Source organism: Rosa rugosa, unplaced genomic scaffold (assembly GCF_958449725.1).
Source record: "Rosa rugosa unplaced genomic scaffold, drRosRugo1.1 SCAFFOLD_177, whole genome shotgun sequence".
Classification (NCBI taxonomy): domain Eukaryota; kingdom Viridiplantae; phylum Streptophyta; class Magnoliopsida; order Rosales; family Rosaceae; genus Rosa; species Rosa rugosa.
In genome coordinates, this window is record NW_026908913.1 from 6,993 (window position 1) to 19,722 (window position 12,730).

Consider the following 12,730-nt stretch of genomic DNA (forward strand, 5'->3'; position numbering starts at 1 on the left):
TTACGGTATTAACCACAAGCAATGTCAGTGGTAATAATGTCGGCTTACAAGTTCTCTAAATATGTGATGTACTCTTGTAATCAATGAATGTAAGAAGAAGAAGAAGAAAGTTAAGCAATACAATTGGAAGTTTCAAAGTATTGCTATCTGTTTCAATTGGTTCTCCTCTCCAATTCACATCCTCCTAACATAGTTCCTAATAACATCTTCTCCCACCTTCTAGCTCTTAAATACTTTGTCATAAACACATTGTCCTAGCACACTATTACCAAACGCTTCTGAATTACAACAGTGGTATCAAAGCCACAAATTCTAACACTATCATTTCAGGTCTGTGATTACAAGAAGAATTTAAGAGGATTAACTATATGGGATTTTAGAAATAACTCTGATATTTCTGGTCTGCAGAGAAGTACACTAGAATGGGTGAGCATGCACAGCTCACCACCAATTTACACACACAATGAAAGACCCTCATAGCTGCTAGAAATCAAACATGATCTACTGTAAGCTCGAAGAACTAAGCAACAATGGCAGTAAAGAAATCATAACCTGATGAAGAAGACAAAGTAAAAAAGAGAGAGAACTGGTATTTGATCGTAATTTTACAAAATGAAGCAACTCACAGAAATAACAACACGACTAGCTATTTATACTAATTGGATTTCAACTAATTCAGCTGACAATTATTCTAGAATATTATGCAGATAGTGCCACGTGGCCATCATGATGCGGTCCAGATTTCTCCTCCATGCAGGTTAGTTGCATAGTGTGAAGTCATGCTTAACACCTGAGCTGAAGAGCTGATCTGCTGTGTCAAGGCTATGCTCAGGTCCACTCCTGCAACATAGGCTGGCAATGAGCTGGCTGACATCATCAGAGAGTGGAGGTCGGGCCTGAAGACTGGGTGAGGATTGGGCCTGGCTTGCTGAGTCATTGCTGCTACTGGCACCATCACCTGTATGAGCTTGAGTGTGCTCAGTGGCTAGTGTTGCCTCAACAATAGCCTAGAGGATTCTGGTATAGTCATGTTGGTTGGACACTCGATTATAATGCTACGTTTGGAAGTGTATGAATTATACTCTCCCCCTCGCTCTCCCTCACACCCGGCTACCTGGTAATGGAAATCGGAGCCTCTACTGATCTTTTTATTGTTGATATCTCAAATAATGTCGTTTTGGGCTGGGGTTAAGCTAGGGTTAGTGATTTAGTATAACCCTAGCCGCTCCATTTCTTTTCTCTCTTAAGCTCTTCAAAGACCCAAGAACAATCCACTTTCTAGATGGCTTTCTATAACAAGTGGGAGCCTATTGAGGCAAGGCATTTCCCAGAATGGATAAGTGTCGATGGCATCTATGTTTAATTTTCCTCGTTACATGTCTTCCAAGCTTTTTGTTGGAGGTCTTTCATTTTCCACTGATGACTTTTCTCTCAAAGATGCATGCTTTTTTCAGCTTTGGTGATGTGACTGATCGATCACTGATTCAAAGGTTATCATGGATAGGGATACTGGGAGGTCTAGGGGATTTGTATTTGTTAACTCTGTCATTGAAGAAGATGGCAGTTGAGCCCTCATCGCTATGGATGGCCAGGAGTTAAATGAGGGAAGCATTCGTGAGTGTTGCTACCGAACGAACTGGCCATCAATTAATGGTCGTCCTCGACCATCATTTAGTGGTGCTTACCGTGGGGGTGACATGCCTATTAAACAGTTGAAGCATGTACGTGCTGTCTATATAGGTTTTTCTACGATTCTATCTTCTTCTTTTTTCTTTTTTTTTTTCCTGAAACGTGCTTTTCTATTTGAAGTTGTTTTGGTAAGTCACCGATTTTACTAACTAAGCACGTTTACTTACTTGGAATGAGAGGGAATGATTACGAGGTAAAAATATTCTTATGTTTACTGCTAACACATAAAGGAATTGGAATGATTCTGGGTAAAAGTATTCCTGCGTTTACTAACACGTACATGAAGGAATCGAAATGGGTGTAGGTCTCACCTCCTTATAAGGAATCGATTTCTGAATACTCAGGAATTTAATTACGAAGGGGAAGATGGGTTTAGGAATCAACTCATCCGGAATCAATATCGATTCATTTCTTCTCCCATTCCAGTTATTTCCGATTCATGATTATTTTTCATTTCAAGTAAGTAAACGTGCCATAAAATTCTGCTGGTTATCACTACTAGAATTTTGGCTGTAGGACACCATCTATTATGGGTGCCTATTGCCTACAACAGCAACCAATATGAGCTTTAGGCACTATGCAGCCACCCAAGCCAAGTCAGTGGTCTTTGCTCCAGTTTCCATTGTGGCATAGAACATCAATACTCTAAGGGTGTCTAATTTGAATGTTAGAGGATTTTGTAGTCAATAACTACTTTGCTTTTTCCCATATCTTTTGTCAGCAATAGTACAATGTTTGGTATCAATTGACAAATCACCGTTTCTTTGTGAGCTTGTAAATGGTGTGTAATTAAGACCCACTGACCCTGCAATTGTGTGTGATTTGTTTGAGATTTGATGGATACTATTATGATTGCATTGCATATATTGGTGTGTAATTAACCCCCACCTGCATATAATGGTGGGTAAAAGTTTTCTCTACCCAGCAATTTTTCATGAGCTTGGCCTCACCAATATCAGTGCCAGTAATGGCAAATGGTGGGAATGGAATTTGATCCGAATTGGTTTGATGGCAGCACGTATGGATGGTTTAGCTGCTTGTAAATTGTAATACACCATTACTCTGTATTCAATTTCAACAACATGCACCAAGATGTACTCATAAAGGTAAAATTAATTATCATCAATATTAACATTACATCAGAACGACATTTACATCCCAATAGAGTCAATACAAAGTTCATAGACCTAAAAGATTAATAATACCTACCTAATACACTTCACCTACTCTATTGTGCTAAACCATTCAAATCTTCCATCTTTTTCAAAAAGTAACACCACATTGCTGGGCAGTCAATCTATTTGAACAAGCTCCTCCATTTCAATGGGAATGTTGATGGCCTTAGAAGAGAACTAACATCATCCTAACTTGATTTATGCCAAAAGAGCACAAAAACATAGTTAATATTTACCTTGAGCTTCACAGACTGTTCAGATCAAATGTCATAATTGGTGAATAGACCTCAACATTCCCCTGATCAGCCATTACACAATCCTCTTCATCTATTCTGTCCTTTGATGCCATTTGATTCTCCATTACACCTCTTTCACCATCAGTACTTGATGAGTTATGAAGCAACTTGTTTACCTCATTCATCATGTTTTCCTTCATTTTTGCAAATGAATCTTCCATCTTTTTCTTGTGTGCCTCCATTGTTACGGCTTGCTCGTGTCTCAATTCTTCAGCCAAGTTGATATTAGCCAACCTTAAACTCTCTATTTCAACATGAGCTTCTTTTGTTGCTCTCATGCAGCTCTGAGAGTATGCACTTCCCTACACATACCTCTTACCTCAGTGACAACTCCTGGAACATCAGTGAATTGGACTCCTAAACCATAACCTCTAACGCAATTCCTTTTCTCTGGACCAAGTACATCACTGTACACTTTGTGGCGGATCTCATCTGTCATTATCTCCTGCCCTTCTTCATACTCCTTTAATCCATTTTTGAACTTGGCCTGCACTTGTTAGAAACATTGAAATAATTTAACCGACACTTTTGCATAAGCTTCGATATAACATCATGAAAACTACTAGCTAGGTTCTGTCCCCATGATTCCTACATATTCAAATATTGTATCACTCACTATTATATCTGATGACTTGGCATCTACTATTGTTCCGTCTTCACGAGTATGTGTCATTGTGAAAAATGTTATGCGATCAGGAGCATAACCATTCACTTGTTCCTGAAATTGAATGAACATTTCAATATAATTCCTTTCATAATGTAAGATACAGAAGCTATTTTCACAAATAACCTCACATATTCTTATCGCATCTGTGCAAAAGTCTTTGTTCCATTAGTGTGACTCGACCTCAGCTCCTTCCTATTGTTGGCATCTGTCAAAGCACGTTCCTGGGATTACCAAACATATGTTCAAAATCAAGGATAATGTGTTTAAACAAGCAGCTCTGTTGCTTCTTAATATCCCCTGACCCCCCAAGTCTCAAGCTTTTTAAAATAAATTTCAACACATGTATGATGGACACAACAATCATACATTTAGTTTTGCACATTGCTGCAACCAACAATAATGAGTCGAGAGAGTTGAAAACTGAAGTAGTTCCAAAGTTTTCAATTTTAATAGGGTAATGCCCGAATGAGGAACTAAATAGTGCAGTCGAATTGACCTAAAAACTTATATAATTTGTAATATATTCTTATAACATACATGATTTCCGGAAACATGCACCATCACCAAATTACAGCATATATTCTTATTTAACAGCACATCAACTATATAACTCATGGGCAGAGGAAGATTGTATATGCATCATTAAATGAACTCACAAGCCAAGGAATTACATACCTTCAAACCAAGTCTCTCCCAGCCAGAGGAAGCCTATTTGCTGAAACAGAAAAGAAAGTATACATAACTTAAATGATAATTGGATTCACTTGTAAAAGAGTAGCCATACAATTCAACATTTCAGCCATGAAATGTTCAAACACCATGGCTCAGCCTTCCTTACCTTTGTATTTGTAAATGTGGTTGAGCTCTCTGTTCTTCTAACTGATGAGAGGGAGGTTGGAGAATGCTTTTAACATTGATAAGAGCAAGTCCACCGGTTCCTCTTTAACCGGGCAAAGCATGGATTTGCTGAGGTGGTGACCGGGCAAGAAAAAAAAACTCCCTTCCACCAACAGAAGCTTGACCGGGCAAAGGAATGACTTTCTTGACTTCAGTCAAGAAAAAAGGCAAGAGGATGACATTTTCCTTGCCCAGCCAAGGCTTGTGTCAGCTCCGCCCACACCCAAACGTGGGTGACGTCTGCGGAGAGAGAAGAGGTGAGGCGACCTCGGGGGCAGCAGCAAGGAGAAACTGAAGCAGCAACAGCAAGCAGACCCGCCTGGGGTTTCTTCGATCTCCACCTGGGGGCAGCGTCTGGGCGGGCTGAGGCGACGAAGCTGCCGGACGAGGTGAGGCGACCTCGGGGGGGGGGGGGGGGCGGGTCCTTGGCCGGAGGACGGAGAAAAATCCGGGTCCAGTCAGACGAAACCCGCCAGGTCTGGTGCAGCTGCGAGAGAGAGAACCGGAGGGGGGGGGGAAATGAAAAAATGAAAATTTAAGATCCTTTGAAACAAAATAGAATTTTTTTTTTTTTTTTTTTTGTATAGAAAATTTTCAGATTTCAAAAATTCATAATAAATCCATACGAACTCCGAATATTGCGTTCCATTTATGCACGAGATCGTATCGACGATCTCTATAACTTTCATGAAGGAAGTTTTCCCAAATTATGTATGTGTAAAAAGTCGATTTTCGAGACCCCCTAAAATTATATAATAATGAACAGTATTGACCGGGCAAGAAAAACAACGGGTGTAAACCCATGTCCAGTGGCAGTGAATAGTAACTTAACTGGTCAAATTCTTGACTTCTCGACTTTGCCTTTTCTTGACTACGGGTGCACTTGCTCTAAGGGTTAATATGGCTGACCATCCCGTGGCAGTCCATTTTTAAAACTTTTTCAGGTCCCACAAAACTCCTTTTCCCGGGTTAGCAACTTTGGCTCTAGTTTGAGTTGTGGTTTTCCCACACTTCTGTCCTTTTCAAACAATCAAGCGGGATCCCGTTCCATAATTGCCACCTGTACATATGAAAAAAAAAATTTAATATATTATACATGTCCATCACCATGAGCTTACCAGAACACTTCGATATAACATGCTTTGTGAAATAGGATCACAAGCATAAACTTGCAGACGACAGACATGTACTGACTAACAAAAGCCATATTCTTTCATATATGGCATTCAAGTTGAGTCACAAATATTCTCAAAAAAAAAAAAAAAAAGTTAAAAGAGTCACAAAATCAATCTCACCTAAAGTAGCTTCCTGGAGATTAATCACCTTACAATTTGTGTAAGTAAATACATCAAAAAGAACATATGTATCAGATGGCAACAAATTCTTTTAAGTTACTGATTATAATACAACTTCTATACTCTTTTTGTCCTATAGAAGTTGCTACTTGCTAGGCAATGTCTCCCCTTCTGGGAGAATTTTTTTAATCAGCTTCAGCCACGCAGATACAGATACATCACTTTGGCCATATAAGCACTTGTTCTGGAATACTTCGATAAGAAATTCCAGCTTTTTCATTGCTCTGCAACCTGGATATAAGTCCTGATTGGCTTCTTCCAGCAACCGTTGAAAATGATGAACATAATCTGGCATAGGTTGGGGTGGACCATGGTTCTCATTCTCAGATGTGGGAGCATTGTTCTCATTCTCACACGGACCTTCTAGTCCATCTATGCTTGGGAAAAGATCATGTATCATGTCAGCCATGCCAGAATTAGTATCTTCTTCATAGGTCGTACACACAGGCTGTTGAACACCGAATGCTTCACCATGCCACACCCAAGGACCATCTATGTATGAATGGGCAATACCTTCAACCACCAAGTGGTCATAGACAGTATCCCCGTCATGCCACTCCCCATTTACACATGATCTGCAAGGACATTTGATGTTTCCATGAAAGGATGCAACTGCTAAGACGTGTGAGATCTAGCCTCGTAATCGTAACTTGTAATCTGCACTACCCCTCTTCAATCTTACCCAACTCTTGTCCATATTCTCTGACAAATAAGAAGAAGAACACTGTAACAAAGTTCAAACTAAAGTGCAAACCATAAGAAATCTACTTAGGGGCAAATGGCATATTTATGAGATACAGCAGCCTTACAGGTTTCAGGTAATCATATCATCCTCATTACTTAGATGCTACGCATAAAGAGGGAGTGGTAAGCTCTTGCTGATACAACTCGAACTCTGATTCAATGTTCTGGGTGGTTCAGGAATGGATCATTCACAAATACCTGAAATCCAAATTTATCATGACAGCAGTCACTAATTAAGACTGTACAATTTACCACCAAACTGGAAGTTGCAGGTACATAAGAAAAATTATACAATTTTAAGATTTATAAATTATGTAGCTTCACTCCTTGCATAAGACAGGTGGGGAGTTTATATATGAATAATAACAAAGCTCTGGGTTGCTGAGACCTGAGGCTCTGCACAATTCATTGCTGTAAATGGGGGGAAGACCATTAGAAGGCTTTGATTACATTTAACTATAAATAGTTTGGGAAGACTAAGTTCATTTTTCAGATCGAAAAACATAACTCTGATACTATTGTAGATCATTTTATCTACAATTTGATCCTTCACGTAGTTGGTCATAATCCTCCAGTACTAAATTTAAATTTAAATTTTCCTCCAGTACTATTGAACATCATTATGAACTTATAACTACAGCTCTCAAATGTGCAATCTTACGTAAATAGCATCATACTTCGATAACCAAATAACGGGATCATTAGAAAAAGTTGGGAATCCATAAAAGTATTTAACAAGCCTGAAAAACCTACTGGACAACTCAGTTGGCTAAAAGATTTCGATATATGTGTGTATGTATATATATACTTGGCCAGAAGATTATTGCAATACCAATTAGAGCTGCTCCAGACGACAAGAGTTGAATTGAATCCCTTGGATTACCAATTTGAACTTCTACATGTCAGGTTGGTATTGAGATCGGCTATTGAAGAAGTCGGACGACATTAAAAGCCCAGTTTGAAACAGAGAAAGGAAAAGGTATTGTGTTTTGTTTTTTCTTTTTTTGTTGGCTGAAAGGAGAAGATATAAAGTGCACAAATATATATACATCAATTTGACCCATGCTTACTGACCCATGCTTTTTTATGCTTTGATTGACCCATTCTTTCAAGAAAGAGAGTGTATGTTAGAAACATCAGCATTTTCATTATTTATTTAGGTGTGATATATGGGCCACTGACTATTGGTGTCAAGCCCAATCGTTAACACCGTTTGTGTTGAATGGTGTATCACTATTTCTAAAACAAACCATTGTCTAATAGTGTCTATTATTGGTGCCCTAAGGCCCAATTTGTAGTAGTGTATATATCTTGCTATGTGCCGCAGAAAGAGTTTGATAGGTGAAGGTTTTCCATTTGCATGTTATCCGGCCATATTGCTGAATGGTGGTTGTGAATGATTTTATGAAATCTTCTATTACGTTATTCCAAAAAAATAAAAAATATACCATTAGATTTTGGGAGTACGAAGCATGGAGTCCAATAATCAACGGCTGCAGAGACATGCAATAGGAGATTGCAAAACCTAACAGCTAGCATGCATGTTGGAATGAGAATAATGTCGGTGTCTTCTTACACTTCCAACTCGTTCTTTTTAGGATCGATCTGGGCGAGAATGATCGAAATCAAACAAACAAAACAGATGGTTCACCGCATCTTATGGATGAAGGAGCAAGCCTATATACCCCCTAGAGTAGGGTAGGTAAAATTAAGAACCAAGGGACCAAGCCATACCCTATAGGGGAAATGGAACCACTTAATATCATCAACGAATAAATGACAGAAAAGGATTTTTTTTTATTTTTTTTTTTTTTATAACTTTGTCAAGGGGAACCCAAAGGCTTCCTAAGCCCAAGATAAAACCCCTTCGGCGCATGTGAAATGCTCCAACTGTGCATTGCAGCACAGTGCCTGGCCACTTTGACAGCTTCGGGGTTCGAACCTAGGTTGGGGAGCACACCCAACTAGGCAAGAACCACTAGGCCACTTGCAGTGGTTAGAAAATGATATTTTTAATTTTCTACAACATTGGTGGCGGAGGAAGTAATAAATAACAAGTTGCAACCACCTCTGTCCCGCAGCCCCTAATCCCCTATATAAGACTAGCACAATAATAAAGGCAAAGGATATCATGCGTGAGAATTATGCTTATTCGGTTAATCGTGATTTTGTGGGAGCAAAGGCAGCTGAGTTCCTCAACCACCAATTGACAAACAAAATAAATAATGAGTTGCAACCATCGTTTCCATCACCCCTATATAAAACTAACACACACATGCACTAACCTGCAACATTCTCATCACGTAGTGTGTTATATCTTGTATTCTCATACGCACAGAAGATAAAAGACACAGAATCAAGCAGATCAAGCTGAAAATGCTTGATTGGGACCATTGGCTGGTGAAATGGCGAGTGGAGTTTTGGGGGAGGGAGTGGAACTTCGTGGACATAGGCACTTTCACTAGCCTCGTCTTCTTGCACTTCCTTTCTCTTTTTGCGCCGTTTTACTTCACCTGGACTGCGTTTTGGCTGGCCATTGCGCTCTACTTTGTCTCAGGTGTCGGTGTAACCCTTTCGTTCCATAGGAATCTCTCCCACAGAAGCTTTAAGCTTCCCAGATGGCTCGAGTACTTCTTTGCCTATTGTGGGGTTTTATCACTTCAGGTTTGTGTCTGAAATTTATCTAATCACTCTAAAAAAGATAAATGAGATGATGAGTTTTAACTTCTATATTTTGTTCTTCGATCGGTAACATGTTTTCGGTTTGCAGAGAAGTCCCCTTGATTGGGTGAGCGTACACAGATCCCACCATCAGTTGACAGACACAGTGAAAGACCCTCATAGCCCAGTTAGAGGATTCTGGTTTAGTCATGTTGGTTGGACAATCGATTACCGTGGTCGAAACGGAAATGTAAATATTATCTCCCTCTCTCCCTCTGGTGGAGTCTGAATCCTAGCTATAGCCCTCTTCTCTACTAATCTCTATGGTGTTAGATAATTTACATACAATTTAAATATGCTATATATAAGCAGAAAATTAACAGCAAAAAGATTGATTAGTAGAAATTATGGAATCCTGGAACCAAAATATATATGCCAATAATGGACAACTGAAGAATATATGTGTTGAGCTTACAAATTCTAATTTCTTTTTGCAGTATGAACCACGACTAAAGAATGTTGGAGATTTGAAAAGACAACCATACTATATGTTTCTCCATGTATAGTGGGAAGAAATCTGCTGTCCCTAATACCCTATGCCAAACCTGTCCCCATGCATTCATTGGTCCATAAAGATTAAGAAAATATTTTCTTAATCTTTTGTTCCATATTTTATTCTTTGTGGACCAATGAATGCATGGGGACTGGTTTGGCACAGTATTTTTGGGGACAGCAGATTTCATCCCATTATACATACCCTCTTCATTATATAGCTCTCGGAGTTCTATTGTATTTTCTGGGAGGAATGCCCTTTCTGGTTTGGGGAATGGTAAAACGCACAATTGCGCCTATATATTGTCCTTCTTGTTAGTACTGAATTTAATTTGCTACTGTCACCAAAAGATTCTTTTTTATTAATTCGAAACAATAACCTCCAAACTATTTTAATTTATTTTCCCACCCTAACTAGTAGCTCCTGGCACTTGCCACCAGCAAAAAAATTCTTGATGGTTAATTTCTGCCTTCGAATGATCGATGGATAAAGTAAATCACTGTTTGTTTTCTGTGTACTATCAAATTTCCCTTTCACATATTAATTAACTTGCTCTAGTTTCTTTCTTTTGACGGTGCTTTTTCTCCATGCTACATTTGGAATAAATTCAATTTGTCATACATGGGGACAGCAAATATGGGAAACCGGTGATTTATCTAGAAACAATTGGTAAGATTTTGTGGGAGAATATATAGAAGGCATAAATGTCAAAACATCTCTTAAATTTGGTTATAATTGTCAATTTACACCCCGAATTTGCAATATGTGAATTAACCTTTTGAACTTGGCAAAAATTATCAATTTACACCCATCCGTTAATTCTGACATTTCCATCCAAATATGAGGGATGTGCCCTACATATAAGCGCTAATATGGTCATTCATTATTTTAAGTTTAGTTAATAGCAAATATACATTAAAAAATTGGGTGGTTCTAGTTAGACCTCCCCATTTGCTATTTAGACCTCTTATAATTTTTGAAAAATTTTATTTCCTATTTTACCCACTAAAAAATAAGAAGAAGAGAAAAAAATTTCCTATTCATCACAAACCTAGCTATTTGATCTTCCTCACAATGAGACCTTAAAAAACAACAAGAATTGGTCTTTGGGCATGGATCCGGGAAGCCAAACCTCCCTTTTGAGCAGCAAAATGAGCAAAGAATTCATCAAATCATGGCTTCATATTCCATATTATCTTCTTGCGCGTAACAAATTCTCTATTTCATTTCAATTTAGAAAAGATCATCACATCATCATCAAAACTGCACCTCCCTCCAAAAAGGTTCAATCTTTGCCTCATTAAATATTATTGATGCATCAAAAAACCAAAATAAAGATCAATTCTTTGTGCAAAGCAATCCAATTTTGGTACCTCTCGATTTCTCAGACCCAGGAAGTACAGAGCTCACTAAACCCAATTCAATATCATGTTTTTCTCTGATTATCGTTTCAACTTATATAAAATTATAAATATGGATTTGGCAAGCCTTCAATTTGAACCTTAACCCAACCACATATATAGAGCTTGGGTGGAAAAAGAATGAAAAATAAAACTTGTTGATCAATCTCCATGGCCTTATATTAAAAGAATAGAGAACCTTAGGTGGGTTAAACAAATGAAAGAAAGAGGATTTGACTCTGTTGAGGAGAACACATTATTAAAAAAAGTGGCAGTTTTTATTAATTTTTTTTTAATTTATAGAAGGGGTAAAATAGGAAAAAAGAATTTACAAAAATTAGAAGAGGTCCAAATAGCAAATTGAGAGGTCTGAATAGAATCTCCCTAAAAAATTAGTATGGAGATTTATGGTCTTCCACCTATTATTATCTCACACTTTGCCTTTTTTTGTTTTTTTGCAATAAAATTGCATTATATTATCTTAATAAAATAGTTATATCAAAAATTAGCACTTTATAAGATTGAGCTTGTTACTCACAATTATTGGAAATTATCCCCACTCCATTTTTAATTAAATTAGTGGCTTCTTGCTGAATGACAACATCAATTCGATAATTTTTTACTTTTATTTTTATTGATGTAATTTAAATAAAATAAAATAAAATAAAATCGAAGGCCATAAATCTCAACCTCTAAAAAATATTTTTCATTTTTATGTATATTTGCTCTTAATTAGGAAAATTTAAAAATTTTAAAATGACCATATTACCCCTTATGTGCAAGATACATGCCTCACATGTGGATAGAAAACGTTAGAATTGACGGATATGGTGTAAATTGGCAATTTTTGCCAAGTTGTGGAGGCTAATTTTCGCAATTGCAAATTCGGGGTGTAAATTGACAATTATATCTAAATTTAAGGGATATTTTGACAATTAAGCCTATATAGAATATGTCCTCGGAATAGGGAAAATGATCATTTACCCAATTTTGGGGTTAATTAACCCCACTTACCCAAACACTCTAAGAGATTGCCCACTTACACAATATTTTATATATATTTTGCCCTAATACCTAATTAAGTAATTTTTTTAATTACTTTTTAGGATAGTTTTGCCCTCTCCTTGTTTGTCACTTAGAGAGAGAAGTCATCGGAGACCTTGCCGGACTCTGGTGACTGGCGCCTGACTCCGGTGACTGGCGGCCGGCCGCGGACTCCAGTGACGGGAATCCGGCAACTGGTAATGGGAATCCGGCCATCGTACGGGTGGCCAGATTCCGGCATCCGATTTT

The 12,730-nt window shown here is 38.0% G+C and overlaps 1 protein-coding gene and 2 long non-coding RNA genes across 3 annotated transcripts; 1 reads left to right on the plus strand and 2 right to left on the minus strand.

The window, feature by feature from the left end:
- Positions 1-2,794: 2,794 nt before the first annotated feature.
- LOC133724173 (uncharacterized) lies at positions 2,795-5,054 on the minus strand. Its single transcript, XR_009853513.1, has 5 exons — positions 4,666-5,054; positions 4,503-4,542; positions 3,956-4,048; positions 3,777-3,878; positions 2,795-3,647 (listed from the first exon to the last, which is right to left on the minus strand). It is a non-coding gene; the product is annotated as an uncharacterized LOC133724173 (long non-coding RNA).
- A 751-nt stretch (positions 5,055-5,805) lies between these two features.
- LOC133724171 (uncharacterized) lies at positions 5,806-7,822 on the minus strand. Its single transcript, XR_009853512.1, has 3 exons — positions 7,656-7,822; positions 6,889-7,021; positions 5,806-6,781 (listed from the first exon to the last, which is right to left on the minus strand). It is a non-coding gene; the product is annotated as an uncharacterized LOC133724171 (long non-coding RNA).
- Positions 7,823-9,079: 1,257 nt separating this feature from the next.
- On the plus strand, positions 9,080-10,313 carry LOC133724172 (palmitoyl-monogalactosyldiacylglycerol delta-7 desaturase, chloroplastic-like; the record flags this gene model as incomplete). Its single annotated transcript, XM_062150882.1, has 4 exons — positions 9,080-9,487; positions 9,594-9,734; positions 9,982-10,040; positions 10,229-10,313. Coding segments are annotated over exons 1-4 (573 nt in total), but the record flags the coding sequence as incomplete, so codon positions are not given.
- Positions 10,314-12,730: the final 2,417 nt, after the last annotated feature.